This window comes from Colletes gigas, unplaced genomic scaffold, assembly GCF_013123115.1.
Source record: "Colletes gigas isolate AHSC1104 unplaced genomic scaffold, ASM1312311v1 Colletes_gigas_Sc00008, whole genome shotgun sequence".
NCBI lineage: Eukaryota > Metazoa > Arthropoda > Insecta > Hymenoptera > Colletidae > Colletes > Colletes gigas.
The window spans coordinates 5,908,076-5,930,949 of NW_025106637.1; the positions used below are offsets into that span (position 1 = coordinate 5,908,076).

At 45.4% G+C, this 22,874-nt stretch overlaps 1 protein-coding gene across 1 annotated transcript in view; it reads right to left on the reverse strand.

Annotated features, from left to right (window-relative positions):
* The window catches only part of LOC122396717 (connectin), a 39,663-nt gene extending 23,768 nt beyond the window's left edge, over positions 1-15,895 (reverse strand). The window contains exons 1-3 of the mRNA XM_043395346.1: positions 15,842-15,895; positions 7,682-8,257; positions 5,524-6,017 (exon numbers count right to left, since the gene is read on the reverse strand). Coding sequence (XP_043251281.1) covers positions 5,524-6,017; positions 7,682-8,232 — 1,045 coding nt within the window. The 5' untranslated portion in view covers positions 8,233-8,257; positions 15,842-15,895. The remainder of the gene's footprint in view (positions 1-5,523; positions 6,018-7,681; positions 8,258-15,841) is intronic.
* Positions 15,896-22,874: the final 6,979 nt, after the last annotated feature.

Below are 22,874 nucleotides of genomic sequence, written 5' to 3' on the forward strand. Positions count from 1 at the left end.
ATCCGGCAACGTCTGCTTTCGGTTTATCATTTATTTGGCCCGGCGTTATTCGTCGTTCGGTCTCTCGACGCGCTCGAATGATTTACGCTCGAACGCAATGTTTCCCTCGTACGCATCGGGGGAAAAAAAGAATCGTTCCGAACGCGACGTACGGAAATTTTTACCTTCGGGCTGCATTTCGAGCCCCATTATTCGACGACCTCGTCGATGGGCTACAGCGCGCGCGATGTTCCCTCGATAATGTATCATTTGCGAAGGGGAGGGCAAGGGTGGCGCGCATTCACCGATGGAAATGACGCCGCACCGGTCTGCGGCTCGAGTGGATCCATCGTTCATTCGTTCCGGGCTGATTGGTTCTCCGCGGACACATTCTTTATTTAAATGAATCGGCCGCGGGAACGTTATGCGAACAACGCAGCGCCTGGCCGCCTCGGCGTCGTTCGAGGCGTTATCGTATGCACGATTTATCGCGGCATCGATTTGCCATAATTCGGCCGATTTTATGGCGCTCGAGCTCAAAATTTGTCGTCGCGATCAAGTAAGCTAGAAACCCCGGGGCGGTACTTCCGCCCGGAAGTAGCCGCTCGTCGGGATAATTGGGTCAGAGGTTCTCGCCCGTAGAATCGATTAAAATTATTTACATTTTTCTATGTTATCGTTTGCGTACAATCCAGTTTGTACAATTTCGTCGAGACGGATATAACGAACTGGAAATATCCAACTAGGAGGCAGCAATTATTTAGATTTTATTTTATCGAACGAACGCGGTAAACATTCTAAATCGCCCACGCCAAGTATCCTACAGGTAATTAAAAGCTGGCCAAATTAAATTACGGTGCATCGCGACTCGTTCTACCGTAAAAATCAATTGTTGCCCGCTAAATCATTCTTGTTCGTTATTCGGTCCAGTAGTTTTCGCTGATTTTTATTCGTTAACGGGCACCGAACGATCCAGTTGCTTCCAACGGTTATCGCTTGAAACGCACTTCACGGCGAAACGATCTATTTAAGACCATTTGTGCTCGGTCGCGTTGCTGGAAAATCGTGATCGCGGAGTTTCCGTATTTCTGCTTAGGACAACAGACACGTTAAATAAATAAATCAGAGTTGGATGTGAAACAATTTTTACAGCTATGATAACTCGTTTCGAAAGAATTATTCTCCCAAAGGGTTAATATTTCTTCTTCTGCTGTATCTTTACGCGGGGATCGCGGGAAAAGAGTAAACGAGCAAAATAAATGAGAATAAAAAATATGGAAAGGTATCGCCCGTTGCTGCAAGAGCATCCTCCTGGTGTTTCGTATTTTGTTTTATCGCGTGCAACGTACCGAAAAGAAGAACGCAACAACGTTAGGGAACAAATATGAGCTTTCGTCTGTTTGTTTGCGGAGGATTATGCTCCATGCTCGACAACGCAACGTTCAAGTTATATAAAGAGAAAACATTGTCTAAGGATACATGGAAAATTGAATGAGTGACTACATGCATATAGTCGGGGCAAGGACAAGGATCGTGAATCGTAAGAGACACGTACAAGGTCTCGCGAATTCGGGGAACAGCAATAACGATTCCGAAGGTCGCGATACATCGAGGATAGAAGTACAGTGAAGCGTAGAGCTGGTTGAGAACACAGCTCGATTCTTAAAAGAGCAACCAAGCGAGCGGTGGTTCGGTTTAAGCAGTTGCTTTAGAGGATCGGTAGTACTTAATTCGGAACGCGGGTCGGGAAAGTGCACTTTTGCCCCCGGGGACTTTTCGTGCGGCGCTTAAGCGTATGCTCGAACCTAGAGAGCGAACGATACGAGTTCCGTACGACTCGTTGTAAGCGGACCGAGGTAAAATCACAGACGAGGTATACGAGTAGATCTTACACCTTATGAACTTTCGTGGCCCGAATTTACTGTCGTACCGATCTTAAAATTGAGAGGTGATTTTAGCGTCCTCCTCTCACGAATCGCGGTCAGTTGAGAAACCCACATATGAGTTGAAAAGTAACTTTGACCAGTTAAAGTTCCAAATAATTTCCCATGTAATCACCGAAGTGAATGATGTTAACAAATTCGAGAATCTTGTCATCTGCTACTATAAATCGACAAAAGCGTGAGTTATATTTAATTTGTACCTTGTATCGCCGTCCATCGATAGGATTCCAAAGTCGAGGTATTTATGCTGTTCTCGTAAATCGTTCTTGTTCCTTGTGTCCGCGGTTTCTACCTGAGGCGTCCTTCGGGTTCGTAATAAATACAAGCTTCGCGAGACATCGGGTCTTCCCCCACGCCGCCGCCTAATTCGCGAGCGTTACCGAGAGACCGCCATTTTTACTCTGATAATTAACGTAGTTACAAGTGTCAAGACGTATCGGCGTTTCAAGGTGCGTAATTTTAATCTCGCGTTTTAATTACGATCTTTTGCAATACGATTTCGATTTAATCATTACTTAATTATCTTTGTTTCGTATCTGTTACAGTCTCTTATTGGAATTCGAGATCAAGAAATTCCTTTTCGAAATATAAAAAAATCATATCAAGACGTGCCAACGAAGTACGTATTTATCAATGCTAAATTCTGGACCATTGGGTGAAAGGTCTACTCGTATACCTCGTTTGTGGTAAAATATTGGTGCTTTTACCGGCGACGGATATGGAGCGCCGAACTGGCAGCGTTGTTCGAGCGGGAAAGAGGACTCTGTGGTAACCACGTGGACGGTCGTTCGATCGACGACAGTTTTGCCCTCCGTATAAGGCTTCTTCTCTTTCATCCTTCGTGCTTCCAAGTGTATACGTTAGTTTGGAGGAAATCGATTGGCCACTCAAGACCACCGAGAACACTACGCCCGACTCTTTCTTCGTCGAAGTAACGTTTAGCGTCGATAGGTGCAAAAACGAACTTGACCACAGACGAATCGGCTGGAAATGGACGTACTCGTTGAAAGTTTAATCTTCAAATCGGTGAAAGGAACAGATGCGAGAAAGGTACGTATCGAGAATTGCATAGTCGGCATGCACTGGCATATTTCTCGCGATGTGGTTCCCGCAAGATATCGGATGATTAATGCGCGACTCGCGTTCCAAGGATCGTAATAACTCGCAATTAGCGTGCGTCTGAGAATTCACAGAAAACGCCGTGAAAGTTAAGCGACGCAAAACGATTCAACGACTGCCGGGAGAATCGGGTCGAACTCGAGCCGTAAAGTTAACATCTCGTGCTGAGATGAGAGCTCACCGGTAAGTAATGTCTTCGAGTAATAGTTTTATCTCGCTCGCTAAATCATCGCTGCGTTTTACGGGATGAGCACACGGGCGAACCTTTCTTCTCGAATTTATTCTCCGTCTCTGTGTTTAAAAGTAATACATATCGATAAGAAAACTTTCCGAACCCGTAGTTTGAATGTAACTTCGTGTAGAGATCGACCGACGTTGCGGCGAGCTGACGAGGAAATCACAGTGCAACGATAAATATGGCAGTAGGTACAACGTAGCTTTGATCGTATCGAAGCTTTCCGCTATTTATTCGTCGATCTCAACGTCCGCGTAATCATCCTGTTCCGCGATATTTCACCGCTTCGAACACGAACTTCCCGTTTCGTGAAAAGTCCTCGAGTCTTAAACGCGTTTTATAGACCGTTCGCGGCACGCCGGCAACGGGGAAACAATGGACGCGTGCTTGATTTATGATTTCTTCGAACCCTTTGTTACATGCTTCTGCTTCGGTTTTCGTAATTCCCCGTGATTCTAATGCCGAACTGAAAAACGTCGTTGATACGGCGTTCTGCCTCGTAATTGGGGTTTAGATCGAACAGGAATTGGGCCGAATAATGCCTTTCGGATACCAAGGCGAACGAACCCAAGTTTAACTTTTAATTGGAAAATTGAAAACTCGACGATATCGCTATTTATTTGTTCGTGGTTCGATAGTGGTGGTTCAGGCTCTTCGAACAGGGGCATAAACTTCCGTTGCTAAGCGTAATCTCTTACGACTTTAAGGAACAATATCGGTGTTAAATATTGGAGCATTTGCGTGCCACCTGTGGCACACATATTCAAGTACGTATTTTCTATAATCGGCTGCTTCGCATATCCGATATCCAAGTTTTCCCTTCGCCTTGGGAAAACAGCTTTCGCGATAAGTTCCACGCGGCCAGGCTCCTGGAATATACGCGCATATATTCGTGGATCAAGGAACGGGGTGCGTAAACTATTCGTGAATAAAAATGTACCAGAGAGGAAGTGGAACCGATAACAATATCTCGGTTATATTAATACGTTCGTCATTTTACTGTGTGTCGCAAATATTTCACTTGATAATTCGTCCGCTGGAAATATTACATCTATCGCTGGTATTTTATGGTTATAGAAAGTTTTATCGTGTTGCGTTGCGTTGCGTTCCGTTTTCGTTTCGCAATTATTGGAAGCTGAAAACGTATTATGTGCCCATATATATTCGACGCTGCAATGAAATTTCGATGTTGTCGAATTTAGACGAAAATAATGAAACGTTCTTTTTATATAATTAAACCCGTACAATATGTATTATCGGACAGATAAATACCGAATCAACGATAGTTAAATACCTCGACGTCTCATTCATAGGTAACAACGTTAAATTGGTCGTAACAATTATTTATATCTACTTTGTCGAAATCGAACAGAGTCCGTATTTACGTTATTTCATTCGGTTCGACGGAATTTGCTTTTATAGACGTAATCGTTGTTAATTAATTAGATTATTTTCGTTATTGGAAAAATATACTGTTAAATGGCTATTTGTATATATAAATAATCATTATTCGCGATACCAGTCTCGATATTCGATCTGTTTTAGAGAAATCGTGTATTCGCGCCAATGAATCCTTGGACATTTAACCGAAGTCACTCGACTATTACGTTCACCAAATATTTTGACACGCTTCCAAAGCTTCCACTTATCCTGAATGTTAGTGTTACGGTTCGTGTAATTTCCGAGCGACGCGACGACGAGCAGAGACGACGCGCGACTAGCCTTTTTGTCGGTCTATGGTAATTCCAGGATGGATGGAACGCTGGAAAAGACAGACCGAACTGCTATATCGGAAATTGCGCGTCGAATGGAAATATCGCATCTGGAATTATTTACATTTCGAACCAAAGAACGGAGACTTGCGAAAAGTGTCGTTAATTTCGGGGGCTGGACCACCACGTATCCGCGGCGGACTATAATAGTTACCACGAACCGGTATATTCGGAGAAAATACCCTCGGTTTGATCGTAAAACATGCATGGGGTAAAACCTGTGCGGGAATCGCGGGAGTTCCCCTTAAACGGCGCGTTTAAACGACCGCGAAATTGGCACGCATCTCGTTTAACGAGCTAAATTAAAGATTTTACGTCGCGATAACAATGTCCGACCCTTCGTTCGAAACGAGTTACCGAGAGCGGAAGTTCACCGAGGCGATTCAAACGTCGAATCGCGGGTCGTCTTTACGACTTGGAATTTCAATTTTTCACGCGTCGAGGCTCGGTAGTTTCGAGAATCAGTTTTACTCACCGTTCAGGTAGAAGTGGCTGGTTACGTTGTACATGTTCGTCACGATGGGCTTGACATTATCGAAGGTTATCGTTTTCAGTTGATTGTCCCTAAGGTCTAGGAAGTAAACACCCGGTGCACCGGCCAGAAAGTCCGGCTCGAGAGTGGCGAGCTTGTTGTCGCTGAGACTGAGTTTCCTCAGGTTTCTTAGACCTTCGAGCGCCTTGTCCGAAATATATACGATCTTGTTCGAATCCAGCTCGAGCTCTTGCAACGACGGCATTTCGATAAAGGTTCGACCGCCGATCATGTCGAGCAAATTGTTCCGAAGATCGAGTCGCACCAGATTCCGTAAACCGTGAAAGCTGTCACCGGTGATCACCTTGATCCGATTGTCCGACAGCTCCAATTCTTCCAGGGTGGTCAAATGCTTGAAAGCCTTGTCGTGCATCGTGCTGATGTTGTTGTGAGCGAGCAAGAGACTCTTCATCGACGGCAGATTTACGAACGTATGTCTGTGAATCAAACCCATACAGTTCAGAGGACACGACCAGACGCGACAAACGCCTCGACAGCTTTCTCGAAGGAATTTCGAAGTCGTTTCGAAGTTGTACTGTTCGCGAAAATTAGATTTCCCGGATCGATCGTATCTACGCAACAAATTTATTCGTCCCTAACGAACATTACGAGTCTATCGTTTGGCGAACCTCTGTATCTACCCTTCTTTTCGCGTTACGATCTCCTAGACACCATCCCGTTCGAACGACCATAGTTTTCGCTATCGCAACAACGACATAGGTATCGTAAAGTTTGGTTGCTCGTTCCACGACCTCGTTCGCTAAGCGCGGCGAGCTTTTAAGCGCACGAAAGTCGAGGGAAAAGCGTAGCGATCGCAACCGCGGAAAACTGCGCCCATCCTCCGGACTGCATTGTTCGCGTCACTGAATTCGTATCGTCAGCGATCTCTGCGTTTATTTAGAGCGACGCAGCGACCGTCTCGATGTCGAGATTACGAGTTTCGCGCAATAAAAATCGCGCTGCAGCGCTGAGTCGCGCCATGGGGGCGTACGACACCCCCAGTTTTCCTCGATAAGGAGCTTTCGGACGACAAGCGTGTCGGTGAACTATAATGTACGCTTACCAAATACCAAACTACGATACCTATGTACCTGCTATACGTCGTTACGTTTGCGCAGAATATTAATTCTAACTTGCCATCGTGTTTTAACCACGATGGATTCTAACATCGAACAATTTTCTGCTTCACAAACGCGTATCGATGTACCTTGCCAATGCCAGTCGGTTCGTAGTTAATTAGCCGCGCAAAGTCTCTCCGGAACCCCCGTAGGGTGATAACGATGGCCTTTGACAACCAATTACTTCAGCTATTGTAAATCGCCTTTAATAATACTGCAACGAGTAACGAATCAGAGGAACGTCTGGTCGGGATGTTTAAAATTTCAAGTAATCGTATCGTGTAAAATTCACAACTCAACGCTTCGATTCGTAATTTTCGTAGTTGTACAAGTTTTAATAATTCCCCGGTGCTAATCGATCGATCAATTATTAACGGAGCCCCGTCACCCGTCGCTCGCTTACCCGTTTATTCGAGTTTCGAGAGCTTCGGGGTCCTATATTTATCGCTGCACGAACCGTTCGTTCGATTATTATCAGAGAAGTCCGGTGATTCACCGGGACGGCTCGATGTTGGAAATTCCTGGTGCGTCGTGATCCGAAGAAATTCCTCGGCAATTTGTCTCGCAGCGTTCCTTGTAAAACGCGACTATGCGCGCTAAAGGCGTTTTCAATTCGCTCGGTCGGAGACTCGCGACGCGATACGACATAATTGAACGAATCATTCGGAACTAGAAGGGGTACTCGACGGGAAAAGCTCTTAACGCCTCGAATACTATCGAAAGCAGAATCCGCGGAGCACGTGGTATATATAGCCGCAACACCCAACTATTACCTCACGCAACAATTTTCGATTACGCGATTTAAATTCGTACCATCTTCAGCGAAGTTTAGCTCGACAAGAGCGTTGCTCGCGGTACCTTTGTACACGGAAATTACTTTGCAAGCGATACGCGGAGTTAATAAATTTGCAGAACACGACGTTTTCGAAAATGCTGTCGCAGGAGGATGATGGATCTAGTAAAAAGAAACGATCGACGAGTACCTGTTAATCTCGGTGATTCGATTTTCGTTTAAACTGACGACCCGCAGGCTCTTCATATTCTCGAACGCGTGCGTCTTCAACGCGGTGATGGAATTTTTGTTGAGATCGATGTCCGTGATCGTGGACAGATTCGAGAACACGTAATCGGGCAGCTCGGCGATCTTCGCGTAGTGAAACGTGATCTTCTGCAGATTTTTCAGCTGCCGCAGCAGCTGCGTGGGTATGTAGTCTAAGCTGTCGAGCATCTTCACGTTGAACGTCAGCTCCTGCAAGTAGATCTGCGAGTCGAAGTAGTCCCATGACGGATCGTTTGGATCTAACGAGCTCAGAACCAAACATTTCGCCTCCGTCGCGTTCCTGACTACGTTGTCGTTGCAGTAGCAATAAATCGGTACGTGCGGGTCCTCGATTTCGCAAATGTTTACTTCCTTCGTTTCTTTGGCGACCTTCTTTTTCCCGCGGGATCTCGTCGAGGCAGACCGGCTCGAGGAGAGCAACGAGGTCAGCAGAAGTACTTGAAGAAACACAAAGATCCACGGTAACTGCCTCATACCGACGACTCCGTTCTTGCTTTGCCTGCAACGAAACAAATCGTTCGCGTTAGAAACTGTTCTCCCTCGAAATCTGTCGCGCTCGGTTCGATTCGATCGGTAAAATCGAGAAAAATACGTTTGCATAGGCATATACCATTCGAATACAGTTTTGCGCGAAGGGAGAAAAAGGTTTTGTAAAAATAGTTGAGAGATTGTTGAAAAATCACTCGTCGAAGCTTAACGCGGACGGATTCGTCGAACTTTTCGTAACTCGTTACACGAAGATATCTATTCTGCGGGTAGACAATTTTTCTCCGTGACAGTAATCCTTGGACGACTGTGGTATATTAATTGCAGTTAAAAAAACTCCATTATCGTCCAGCCGTGAGCTGGAATCGTTTTATATCAGGGTTCGTTTGTAATTAAATTTGTTTAGGAGACGTGTTATCGAACGGAAGACGGATTGACGGGCGGCGTTCCTCGGCGAGCTACTTGAAATCGCTGTGTCGCCTTCGAAGAAGCGGAGCGAACGATGCTTCATCGGGCGAGAAAAATCTTGTCGCGAGTTGGAAAAAAGTGAAAAAGAAAATTGGTAGGTAGCGGGACGTAAAGGCCGTGAAAAAGGTAAACGAAATACGTTGGATGAAGGTAGCTGGTGCTCACGGATAGCTGGACAGGCGCGAGAGTCGCGACGGTGCAACGACGCCGGCCCCTCGACGCCTGGCTCGCATTTTTTTCTCCGCAAAACGAAGACGAGCCGAAAAGGGACACCACCTCGCCAAGACCCTTTGAAAAATTATCCTCTCGAGCGGAAGCTCGCATAATACTCGCCGCGAGAGTCGCGCGCGGTTTCTCGTTTGCCTTTATTTTCTCAACCGCGTCGCGTCGTCGATCCGTCGCGCGCGCCTCGGCCTCGCACGCGCGTTCTGCGCTTTACGAGCGTGGAAAACGCACGCGAGCTTTTGTTTCCCCGGTCTGGGTTCAGCTTTTTTCGCGGTCACGATGCTCGCTTGGAAGAGGAACGGGGAAAAAGCGTCGCTTCTTGCCGAGAGAAATGCGATTCGGTCGTCGTTATGCAGTTCGGTACTTTTTATCCGCGCGATATATAAATATTTTTGCGTTGTCGTACGTTATGCAAAACGGTCCATTGATAAACATCCATTCGAAAAATGGAATCGCGGGATCCAGCAGCAGACGAAAGTCTGATTCGTGGATAACTGATTGCTCGCGATAGAAATGTTTGATCGAGCGATCATCGGGCACGAGAGGACGAGTGCTCGCGTTCCCATCGCATCGTTTCAATTAGCGCGCGATATGCATCCGAGCGGGGCTCCGGTAGTCAGTGGTGCGTTTCCGGTGGGTACGTAACACGAGCCAGCCGGATCAGAGACATCGCGCGTATAAAAGGCACTTTCCATTTTGAAGCTATCGCCATCGTATATCCGCGAGAATCTCTCTTGAAAATGAACTCGATTATCCAAATTCCTACGATCGACGGGCAACGACTCTGCGAAAACCACGGGAATCCTGGCCGTGCAATGTTAACGGTGCAACGATTATCCGAGTATTCGGGTATAAAATAGCCGGGAATACCTCACGTTAAGCAAAAATTCTGCTTTCAAAGCTCGAATCGCTGGCCCGCAACATTCGAAATCGGTTTGCGCAGCGACAAAGGACGATAGGCTACGGTATAAACCACGCTCGCGTTTTCAAAGCTTCCGTGCTGCGTGATATTCAAAATTCGTCTTTTGTTCCTCCGCGTCTCGCGAGCTATTATTAATAAGCAGGCTCGTGTAATATTCTCGAGACCGATAGGGAGTTGCGGAACAACGTAAATTGGTTTTTCCACCAATGACACACTTTTCTCGGGAGGAATTGAAAACGGAGCGACGATCGAAGTTGCGCGAAATAAAAGAAGCAGAGAAGTAGGGCACAAAATGTTTCTCGATGCTTGAATCCCGCGGAAATACGAATTCGCGATGGGTAAGGTGGAACAAAGAATCCTCTTTGGATTTCAATTTTCGCCGCAGATCTATGACGTTTTATCGTCTCGTGTTTCTTTGGCGAATGGATTTTTGCGGGACATCGATAGGCGTTCGATATTCTTTCTATCAGATTTTCGAACCAGTCGCACGGTCGCGCATAATTTCGAACGAGAAGTCACTCGAACGCCTCGGAAAGACGGATATATCGGAGCGTTCCTAAGCGAGCGGATTATTTTTACGCAATGGGTATACGCTTTCGAGTATCGCGCGAAAGCGTATCGAACATCGATTCGATATCGCAGCACAAAATGCCAAGCGTTTCGACGCAACAGGGCATTCGATACTCGCTTAATGTTTTCCATTATCCTCGTCAACAGATATTTCGTTTGCGCGTTACGAAGCATACGGAACGAAGCGAAATTCCAACTCGAAATTTAAGTTAAAACGCGACATCGGCGCGCAGGTTTCAAAGAGCGCCGGTTAAAGCCAATAATTTCGGCTACCGATTAAATACTTTTAGATACTTGATCAATAAATCGATATTATTCGCGGGTCGAGCAAAGCGGTTTCGACGCCATGAATATGTACGGGCTCGACGGGCACAGGTTCGAAGAGAATTCGAGGAACGAGAACGCCAGCCAGCCACACCCATTGCGCGTAAAAGTGTCGAAAAGTTTCAAGGAAAAGGGCGAAAGAAAAGAGGACGAACGTAAAAAGATAAAGAACGAAAAGGGCTCGTTCCATTACCATGCATCGTTTGTTGCGTTTCGAATTTTGTAAACCGAAATACCACGAAACTGAAACTTGCATAATTTACAGTCAGATTATTATCACAGACGAGCTATATGAACGCATGATATTTCGGACAAACATTTCTGTTCATTATATTTTCAGTAATGAATTTTTTTTTCCAATGGGCGTAGGAATTCGGGGGTATGTGTATTCACCAAAAATGCTTATAATTGGACCCTGCAATTGAAAATAATTTTTCCAGAACGATTTGAAAAATTTTTTTTCCGGCAAACAATTGCGGCACCAATTCGAATTTTTTTCTCGAAAATGCGTAGAATTTCGGGGGTATGTCTATTGACAAAAAATGATCGCAATTGAACCTCAAAACTAAAAATAATTTTTTCAGATCGATTTGAAAAAAATTTTTTTCAGGGAAAAATTTCAGTAGTACGTTCCTCATATGGTCAGACATTATATTTTCGGTAATGAATTTTTTTCTCGAAACTGAGTAGGATTTCGGGGATATGTCTATTGACCGAAAATGATTGTAATTAACCTCTGCAACTAAAAATAATTTTTCCAGAACGATTTGAAAATTTTTTTTTCGCCGAGATATTTAAGTAGCCTGTACCCTATGGAATTTTCTTTAAAATTCAATCTCCGTGGATTCTAGAAATGGATTTAAAGAATGCGTCGAACGGAGAGGAGGCTTGGTCCTTGGATCGTTTCAGCGAAACTTTTAAACGAAATTCTCGAACGCGTTCACCCTTTCGCGACTATGTACGTACATACAGGGTGCTCGCGGAAGCGCCGTGTGTCGATTTACCGATGCATACACGCTTATGTAGAAACACTGTTCGGCAATTATCCAGCGCAGGAATTCGAGCAAGAATGCAGCGAGTAGGATCGGCTCGGACTAGGTACCTTTGAACGGTCACCCGACATCCGTGGAACGTCCAAACGCGGTAGACATCGGTTCTGGAAAAGAACCTTTCGATCCGGGGGAATGTTCTCTCCATTCTTTTTCACCGAGAACTCGTCCTTTATCTACGTGTGTCTACCTCGTTTTGTAACGTGTCGAATCTTTATGTTCTCAAAGTGTAATATTTGAGTAATATCTGGACGCGTTCCTTAGAGAAAAGTCGAAAGCGATTCGATTAGGATTTTCGCGCGACCCGGTGTACAAGAGAGTAGGCCTGTTTCGGGACACCCTGTAGCCAGCTCGTGCATCTGGTTCGCGTTCCGATAAGATTCTAATTAAGGAGACTTATCGGGGGTCGTCCGCGAGGATGGCCTGCGATTCCGTGTGTCTGGAGCGATTTGCTATTCCGTTCGGGGCAGGGCGCATACGTCTGGCCCGGTCGAGGCGCGAGGCGAGTTTTTCTTCGGTGTGGGTGGCGACAAATACCCGTCTGCCGAGCGCATCGATCTCTTAAACGGGACGTTGACAGCGTGACTTACGCGAAACGAGTGCGATTCGACTTCCCAGGCTGGATTCGTTTTATCCTCCGTAGGATTCATTGGGAGTTTCCGTATGCCAATCGGCACGGTGAATGTTTCGAATTGTTTGACCGGGATTTGCACTTGGTCCGTGTCCCGCGTTTTGGCCACGACACGATCGAGGCGACGATAACAAAAAGGCGATTACGACCACGAACCGACGAGGAAAGTTTGTCGGTTTTGGCGTGCCAGATTCACGATTGCGTTCGCCTTTATCTTTCGAGTTGAAAGTTTCGGTTGCAACGCGACCGGCGCACGATTCAAGAGCGTGCTCGTTTTCCCTGCCAGGGTACTTGCCGGACACTCGACGGCGCATCCGGTACAGCTATCGAGCCTGTGCTCAAGGAAACCGGAGAGAGGGCAAGAAAACCGCGTAATCCTCTGTTAATTATAGATTCCCGACTCGATACGCTGCCAGCCGTGCCTAGACCTTTCGAGAGGCTGCACAAAACCCGCTGCAAGGAGTATTCGAGATGTTTTCGGGTACTCGGCTCGTCCAGAGATTTTGTATCGCCGCCTCTAGAAATACGAGGGAAACGAACGCGGACAGCGAATGGAAATATCGCGTATCGCGAGTCGATGTTCGATCAAAATGGCCTGGGAATACGCGAAAAAGGACTGTTTCCGCGCGGACACGGCTAACGATGAAAAATACCATTGTACGTACAGGCAACGCGTATAAAAATTTAATGTCGTTTAGCGAACCCGGAAATCGCTAGCTCGAATTCGGGTATTTCCCGCCCCGTTGGTTTTGCGCCCCTGCTCTGCTTTCTTCGCGCTTCCCAAAATCTTGCACCGATCTGCGTTTGAAATCTAAGCTTCGCCCGAGTAAATTGGATTACCAGACTCCGCGAGAAGTGAGCCATTATCGTGAAAAAAATGGTTTACTTTACCGCAACGGAGCGTTAATTATTCGCAGTCTGGGTCGTAAAGGTGATTAAAATGTTCTACCGAAGAACTTCAGGAACAAAAGTCGCTCGTAATTAATAACCATAAGAAGCGAGAATGTTTCTACAAACTGTGAACTGCCGCACTGAAAATTACTCGAAACCTGTATTAAACGCGAGAGGTGCGTAATTAATTACTAAGAGCCTCCTTATCAATTTCTCGCAAATTAATGGGACCTCTCCGGGTAATCCTCGATAGTTCCTTATTAATTACGAAGGACCTTTTTCCTCGGTTTCTCGATAATTAGAAAAGCTCCGCTTAATAGTTCCTCGATAGGTACATTGTTTTTTAGAGTGGAAAATGTCTCGCGTCTCGAGAAGTTTGCGCCGTACTTTGCTTTATCGGCGCGAAGGGAAACCTAAAAACGAGCCTACTTTAACATCTCATGGGTTTATTTTCAACTTCGCCAATATCCCAAGAGAGGAAGATTGAAAAAAGTAGAAAAAAACACAGAGAAAGGAATTTAGGAAGTCCACGAGGTGCGAGGAATTTCATTTTGTCTTATCGGAGGATTCGCGCAAGAACGTAATAATGGTCAGCGGACCACCGAAACGATGCGTTCCGGAATTCATGTAGCTGCGTAAATAGCGTGAAATATTTGTAATTATCCTAGAAATTAGTCCGTGTAATTTTCAAGAGGCAGGTAGGGGGGAAAAGTCTAAATAAAATTAAAGATATCGTCCATGGTATTATAGCTCGTTGAAACGATCAGCCTTCTCGGGATGCTTTTCTGTTTGTAATCCGCGGGTTCGTTTTTTTATCTATCGATTTCCATGGCATTCGTCGCGTATCGAATTCGGATAAACGCGCGCGGAAAACGAAGAATTCTATCACCGCGCTGCGCCGGTTCGTTTATGATCCTGGCGAGTAAATATACGTCGTCGGTGTGTTTCGCAAAATCTTCGAACCGTAAGCCACCGAAGATTATTTCGCTGGTTGCCGCCGGGGTGCAATGTCGTTCTGTGTTTACGCGTTGTAATACGCTGTTACGTTATCGCCGCGGAGAAGCTAGGCGTACAAAGAGGACACCGAGGCACGAGCAGAGGCTCCGACGAGGCGACAAGAAATTGGAGAAGACAGAGAGAAACGCATAGCTACACCGACCGACTGCCTCGAAATACATCTGCTAATTTCTTACTAAATTCAGCCCTTCTGCCGTCTACAGCGAAAGAACCGTTTACGAGGAACGAGGATAGACAAAGGTAAATGTTTATGTACGAAGATCGTCCTACGAGCCCTTAAACAAGGAATTCAGGAATAGAAAACGAACGAAAACTGATATTGCAAATGAAATACTTTTGGAGAAACTCGCTAGCGATATTTCGGAATAATTGAACCGTTTGTTCCGCGAATCATTCGTTCTAAAATCTGCCCCGGCGAAGACTCGTTGCAAAAACATGCGAAACGTTCTTGCGGGGGCAAACTATCGCGCAGCACCTCGGAAATTGTTTATAGTCTTTGCATCCCATTTACTTACAGGTATCCCGAGTATCAACGTCTCGTCGCAAAAACTGACAAACGGTCCTCTCGGCGCGAAACACGGCTCTAAATTGCCAGGATGCTCTGTTCGGTTTTCTTTGTCCAGCGACGCTTTATTTTCGACCTGGATGAAGAGTTCCAGCTTTTACTCCGCCGCGTTTAACTATCGGTCGACACCAACCGCTTGGGTAATTACCGGCGTTTTCAAGGTTTATTAGCGCGTCTCCGCGTATCCTCGGCTAACGGAGCTCGTTTCATTTCCGGAACTATGGACCACTGATTGGAAACTAACTTTAATTATCTTAATTAACGTCGTTTTCTTTGCTTTACGCGCGAAACTGTCGTTTGAATATCTCTCGTCGGAAGCGATACGAATAATTATAGGTTCAAAGATGTTTGAACGACAAAATTCGTTTCTAACTAACTTTGCCTGCGATTCGCGTCACTTTTGGAAGATGCAAATTTTCGCGTAAGAGCACGCGAGCCTTGGGAACGGACGGTGAATTAAACGTATAATCCGCGGAAACTCGAGCAACATGCAAATCTTTGAAGCCACTTCGTAAACAGGTAAATTGCTTAAGCATTGTACGATGCAACGCTGTCGAGGATAATCTTTCCGTGCCGTTTCGCGAAACAATATGATTATATTTTCATACGTTCCGTACACGCCAAGATGATCTTCTGTTCCCGAGAACGTGTTATCGATTTCCAAGTTTGTAACGATAGTAACGAAAAACGTTATTGTTACGATACAAAGATAAATAAGGATAAAATCTTTGATACGGGGAATAACAGGTATTAGAGATCCTAAACTTCATAAACATTCCACGGTATAATCAGACATAGTAACGAAACGTTATCGAGTTATGTCAGGGCACGGAAAGTAGTCTTTTTGCGCCCATAAATGGAATTTGAATCGCATTAATTGTTTAAAATCGATGTCAATTTTGTACCGAGATGGACGATTTTCTCGTTATTCTTACCTTAGTTTGAAACGTTAACGAGGCCTCCAGAATCTTTAATTACAAGTTCCAATCTGTAACAGAACATATGAATCTTTAATAATGATAAAAGCACGGGTGACCTTTTTACTTGGAATGATTTTTCGATTAAATTATACATATAATGTAAATCGCATTATCGCGCGTCTAAAATTGGAATATTTGGCATAATTTCCGAACACCGGCAATCTCGATAGAACGTCCATCGGTACGGCAACTTCGTTTAGTCGTTTATATCGAGATTCCATCGTATTAAAGAGAGGCAGGGGCGATAAAGGACGCTCGTGACTTAATCGGCGCTGGAAAGTGCGGATTACAGTCGAAAGGGAAGGTACACCGATGCTTTGCTGGTCTTAATTGGTTCTGATCGATCCGGCCCTCGTACTAATTAGTAACGACGAGTTGTTAACGAGGTTCCCACCGTTGACTACACGAGTCGAGGCGGCACGATGGAGGGAAACGCGGGTAAACCGACTCACAGCGGTCCGAAATCTCGAAAAGATGGCTAAAACTAAAAGGAGTTTACGAATCTGGCCAGAATTCAATATTACAATCAGTATTATTCAAGTTCGATGTCAATGGATCCAATAACGGCGATTAATATAGGTCGAACGGTATCAACGTAGGGCGTAATTTCATTGCACGACATACTACGGAAGCACATAAAACGGGAGAATGTTTAGCCGGACAGTTTGATCGCTGGCGATGTAATTTCTATTAAGATCGATGTCTTGGCGGGCAATTAATACAGGGCAATTTTCTTGCTTCCATCCGAAACATAAATCACTCTGTAATATACTTTCGGATCGTGTCGTTCGATTAAACCGTGGTCACGCAACAGAACGTACGTATGTACGATGGCGAGTGTGTTTAACCCCGTAAACGTTTTAACGTACCACCCATCTCTATTATCGGATATATTATATTTCTTGCGCCCGGTTTTGGTACATCGACAAGCATTTTACGCACAAGTTAATTAGAAGCACGATCGCGAGTACGTGTCGTGACCTTAACCGTATTTAGAAACGTTCTAGTTCCCCCGATAAACATACAAACGTTGCCGCTATCGCGGTAGAGTAAACATCGCGCAGTTGCCTGGTAAATGTAGTTTTCGCGTTCCCAGGCCAGCAGCTGGCTACCTGCTCAAGTACCCAAGTACTCAAAGTTTTCAAATTTAAATATGCTTGGTAGGCGAATAAACTGGCCGCCAGGTATTCGTACTTTCTGCCAGTGTGCCGTTCGCTTTTTTTTGTTTTTCACAAAAATTAGCTCCACGGTGAAATTTATTCCCAAAAGGCGAAGGCGAACGGAAAGCGAACTTACAGTTTAATCGTTTTACGTTCTGTCGGATAATTAATTCTCCACCCCCGTTAACGAGCAGAAAGCCGCTTGGCCAACCTTTTTCAATTCGTGTCGTAGCGATAATTGAAGCGGCTGATCGCGTTTCCCAGCGTTAAACGGACAACACGTTTCCTCGAATTATGTCGATAAGCGTGGCTCCGACTGGTAATTACTCGACGGCGATTACCGCGTCGGACCTGCAAACACGTTGACAAAGTTTATGTTGCTCGCCTCTGGCCTACAGTGACGGCTACGAGGAGGATGATCTTGACGTTCGACGGAGATCGATTCGAAGGTGGTGGGACGATCAGCAGAACCGTGAATAGCTTGGTCGAGACAGCCAGGGATTTCGCTTGATTCTACGAGCAACCATTTTCCGCGGTCGTTCGTCCGGCAAGAAGATAATTGCTGTCAAGTAAAAGGGGCATGATGTTAAACCGTATCTCGTCGAAACAACCGCAATTAAGGTCGAGCAGCTAGTCTCCCGACCCACGGACCGGCTATAATAACTCGCATAATAAACAGGTTATACGATCGCGTAAACTATCTCGACGATGTTACGCGATTACCTATACGAGTGATCGGTTCGTGGTATTTTCTCGGTATCGTGTTTTCCCTGGATCCAAACGGTATCTGGTTGTACATTTAATTCCCACCCGTTATTTCCTGTTGTGGCTTGACCTGGCCGCAATTGGTGGCACATAGGTATCGAAATTTATTCGATCTATCGGTTCACTGTTGCCTGGCTTAGAGGAACGAAAGTACAGCGTAACCAGCTGTGCTAGGTAGTAAAATATAATATTTTTAAACAACGTACGAATAAAAAAGTTGCACGTGATTAACGTTAATGTGACACGCGTTACGCCAACCGACAAGAATGTCCATCGAGAATGACAACGAGCCGCGCGTAAAGTGAGTCACACGGTGAGTCTCGGTGGACTGTCTCGTCTTATTGAGTTTGAAAGTCGTCGTTACTTTATCGAGGATATCACCGTTACATCCGGATTCGCTGACTCCCATAAGATTCGCCCGATCGGTTTCCCTCTTGATTCGAACTAATCAAAGTTGGAACAATTACGGAAGAGAGACGAGCGACATTAATACCTCCCCGTCACGTAATGCGTTAACCCAGGTTTTCCATCGAACCGAAGTTGAATTCAATTTTCTCGAGCCATCGATTTCTCGTAATAGAAATTTCCCTAAGTATCTAATTAGGACGATCGCGATCGGAGTTGGTCCGTGTACGGAAATACGGACGGATTTCGCCGGCTCGTAAATTTCGTTTACGCGCGGTCACGACGATATGCAAATTGGTTTGTCGTATGTCAGATTAACGACACGGGACTGGTTCGATGTATGGATCGAACGACGACGATGATTAACGAACAAATACAATATAACAAATATCGACGAACCGAACGTAGAATGCGTCTGTGTGTTTGCTCGATAATCGGACGAGTACCTGTTTCTAGAGTTGGATGAATTCTCACCGACGAATGAATATATAGTACATACTAGTAGCATAATTATTATCATCGATAGCCGTAATAACGACAGCGTTGCTCGTTCTAACGTGTATAGAATAATAGGTAGTATTACGACAAACACGTAGCCGCAAGTAATGGGTAGAAAAATTGAATTATCAGACAGTGGCGTCGAAATAAATTTCCATCGATGCGGCAACAAACGTTTGCTCGATATCGCGTACTATGTTCCAGGCGCCGTAACCAGATTCCATAATAAGTTCGAAACATTAAACGAGATACGACATTTTTCAGAATTATTTTCGAGCAGGAAGCGCATAAATTTAATTTCCCGACGTTGAAAAATAATAGCTGGAAATATGCTTTGTTCGCACAAGGCGTAGCACAACAAATCACGCACCTCGCTGTTTTCAAGTAACGAAACTAAAACGTGTGCAGCGAAAATACGACTCCGCGATCTTGCAATCGTCGAAGAGAAAACCAGTGATTGTAATTCCTAAAAAAAAAGACGGAATTGGAACTAATTTCAAAACCAGCGGCGTTCTTTCTTTCAGGAGGAGAAAAGAATATCCTGCAGCCACCGAAAACGCGCGAACGTACTTTTAGCGCGGTTGAGATTCTCGAAACGTTCACCCATTCTTCGCTATTTATTTATTTCCGTTCTGCAGGGTATGTGTGCGCGTGCTCTTTGCCCCCGCGTTTCACCTTCGCGGTAAATTATTGTCGTCCTCCTGCTTCTTCCTACTTCCGTTTTCCATGGCACGACGATGCTACACGTTCTAAGTACGTACGTGGCTGGAACCAGGTCCGCGAAATAGAGGTGGGGTCTACCAAGGAGGTCGTTGATCCAAATTTCGGAAGGGATACCTTTTGTCCTTGGCGAGATTTATGTCGTTCGCCGACGCGCGTTCGCTTGGAACGTATCCGCGCGGAATAAAAAGCGTTCGGGGCAAAGGAAGGCTCGTTCCAAAGACCGATCTGTTATTTAGGAGGCGTTCGATGCGTACACGAACGCTGCGTTGAAACGTTAACTTTCAAAAAGTTTAACGGGACCTACGAGGCGTCGTAAAACCGAGTTAAATCGGTTAATACGGATTTACCAATCTCTCTGTCAGCCCCGTTGTACGGAGCAGTTTCCAATTCCGTTCGGTGTCCAGGTGGCGACTCGCGGCCACCTTCTCCTTTGCCCGCCATTAATTTCACGAGCACGTTCCACGTCCTCGGTTCTCTCTTTTTATATTTTAACCTCTTTCCTGCGACAACCGGGGCGGAAAGTTCGTGTCCCGCAAACGAGTTCCGAGCCAATACTTGCTCGCTGGGGGAGAGTTCGTCGTACAAACGTGCGGAACGATCTCCTCTTTTTCTCTTCCGCCTTTCTCCCACACGGGTCCACCCCCACCTCGCGTCTATTTCGTACGGTTAAGGCGGCAACTTCATAAGCGACGGTGGTTTCGTTTCTTCTCCGGAACCGGTACGGAACGGTCCGCAAAAATACCAACCAACGTATACGGGTTAATTGAAAACTCGGAGAAGCGAGTTTCGATTGTTCTCGTTCCTGCGAGCACGGCTGTTAATTAACAACGCGTAACGGTGATCTGCTTACCAGCTGTACAGTTCGTTGTAATGGCCTTTATTTTAATAGAAAAATGCGACTCGAAATCGACGAAAGGGGTCGAGAACGCCGAGCAGCAATATTAATACCCAAGACGAGGTAAACGAAACACGATCGAAACGAGTCGAGTTCTCCGAATATGTACTTCTTTCTCGAAGAACACGGTAACGTTTCGGGATAATTAAATCGGCCCCGTCCGCGAAGAGGAGTTTTAAAAGTGACTGGCAGGTCAGGAGGCTGGCTCCTTCTTCCGTCGAGTTCGACTACGCTTCTTGGTCGAAATGAATTTCAAATGAATTTTCTACAAACACGCTCGGCAAACTCTCGGAAATGGCGCTGTGGCTAATAATATAATGTCGCTTCGTCGAGATAAATAATTAGAAAATCGATAAAAAGATCGGAGATGATTTGCTTTAACTACGATACATAGGATCACGCTGCTTAATAATCTATCGTCGTCGACGAAGCGGCAGAAATTCTTTCGTCGAGGACCGGCAGAAGATTCATGGATCCTCTTAACCGAATCAACGTAAACCTAGTCGATGAACGTAGCGTACCGATAAATTCCGTCATCGGCGCTGAATCGAGCCATCGTCGGGCTTTAATTATACATGCATACGATCGATGGATCGAGGAAGGATGCGCTGCGTCGAGCTGCGCGCCTGCAGGCTACTGCGCGTTTCTGCGCGAAACAATGCCCGCCATCGACACAATCCGAATTCTCTATTATAATCGTGTACCCCGGTTATCCGGTGTCCGAATACTGTGACGGGTTCGAGTGCGCGAAACGAGTCAGCTGTTCCATCGTCATCGATGTTGCGCGTTCCCCTCGATTTTACTCGACAGACACCATACAAACGGCCGTTATTTTCCAACCGTTTCACGTTCAAAACCGTTAGTTTCGTGTGCACGTAAAGTTTGCGATCTCTTTGGATTTTTCGAACGAAACAAGAACGATAGAAAAAAAGCGGTTAGAATTTCAGGGGAGAATGTTCGATAAAAATTGAATAACGTAAGGGCTTTAATTAGGATGCTCGAAAAATGATAAAACCAGGAAGAAAGGAAGGATAGACGCGCGCGTCAGAGTAACTTGAACCCATAAAATGAGGAAGTTTAGACGTTTGGGCGGGGGTGGGTTGGAATGGGGTGAACGGAACGAGCAGAGGTTGCGCGTGGCAGTGATCCGGAGGCCGCAAGGAACCCTGCATGACGTCTAAATCATATGTCATGGGTTGGAAATACGCATATCGGGAAACGTAAACTTGATTCCCGGTAATGCTTCCGGCGTTGCGCTTTAACCTCGGAACCCTCTGCTCGCAACACACGCGTACCCGATATGGGCGTATACGCATAGAGGGTGGCTTGATCATTTTACGTAAAAATCGAGCGAAAACGAAGAAATTGCGTTGGAAAAGGACTGACCGAAATTCAACTCGAAACAATCTATTTCATTCGTACACTCTTGTTTCTCTTTATAAAATAATTAATATCCACCACTTATCGAACTACAATATAAATATTTATTTGAGAGTTTTTCTAAAACTGCTACGTAGGAACGTTTAAAGGTACGCTGGAACTTCCTGTTAGTAAATTCACCCTATAGATAGCGAGCACACCGGCCAGCGGCCAGATCGCGGTTGAGTTGTGTGTGTTTACGATACGTCCCTCGAAACATATATTTGATATAGGTGGTTTGGGGTATGTGTATAACGCAGGTTTGGACGGCCGCCGTCTCGAATAGACGGACCGTGCAGTTTCGTTGCACCGATACCCGATATTTACTGGGCAAATCACAAATTTAACGGGCGATTTCCCGCACCGCGGATAATGTAACTCGAACAAAATCGACTCGTGCATTAAGAGCACGGTTAAAGATTGCGACGCGTACGATCGCTGAAAAACGAAAAACAACGCGAAGAATTATTGGATCAAAGAAAGAAATAATTCGTGTAAAAGCTAATGCACTGGACACCAAGACGCAAAATCCTCGGTAAAGCGACAAAATTTATCGCGTTAACTTGGATCGTTTATAACGCCATGTCAGTAATTCCCTTTCCGTAGATACGCGTTTCTTCCAAGAAAAAAGTTGCATACTTATTCTCAATTATACCATCGATGATACAAGCTTGTTATGTCTTCTGTAAATTACGGTCGTCGAGCAATCCTATCCTATAATCGATCCTTTCTCGCGTCGAATGGAGCCACGGTGGCTAATATATGTGCACGGCCATCGCGACGATTCGTAATTATATTGGGAATGGCTGTTGCTTTATCGAACGACACCGTTAACGGGATATTTATCGAGAACTAACGGTAATTCGAGTAATTGGCGATAATACAAATAGCCGATAAAACGAATTGGACGTTTGTTCTTCGATTTCCGAGTCGGACGATGGATCGTACACCGCATCGTTCATCGCGGCGGAATTATACGCGTCTTTTTCGCAAACTTTGGCGAAACGAGATTTCATCGATTACGGTGCGCGTTGGCCGTTCGACGAAATAAGCAGCTGGAACGTATCGACAGCCTTTTCTCATCCGTTAGCGGCGCACGAAAAGTTAATATTATTAAGGAGTA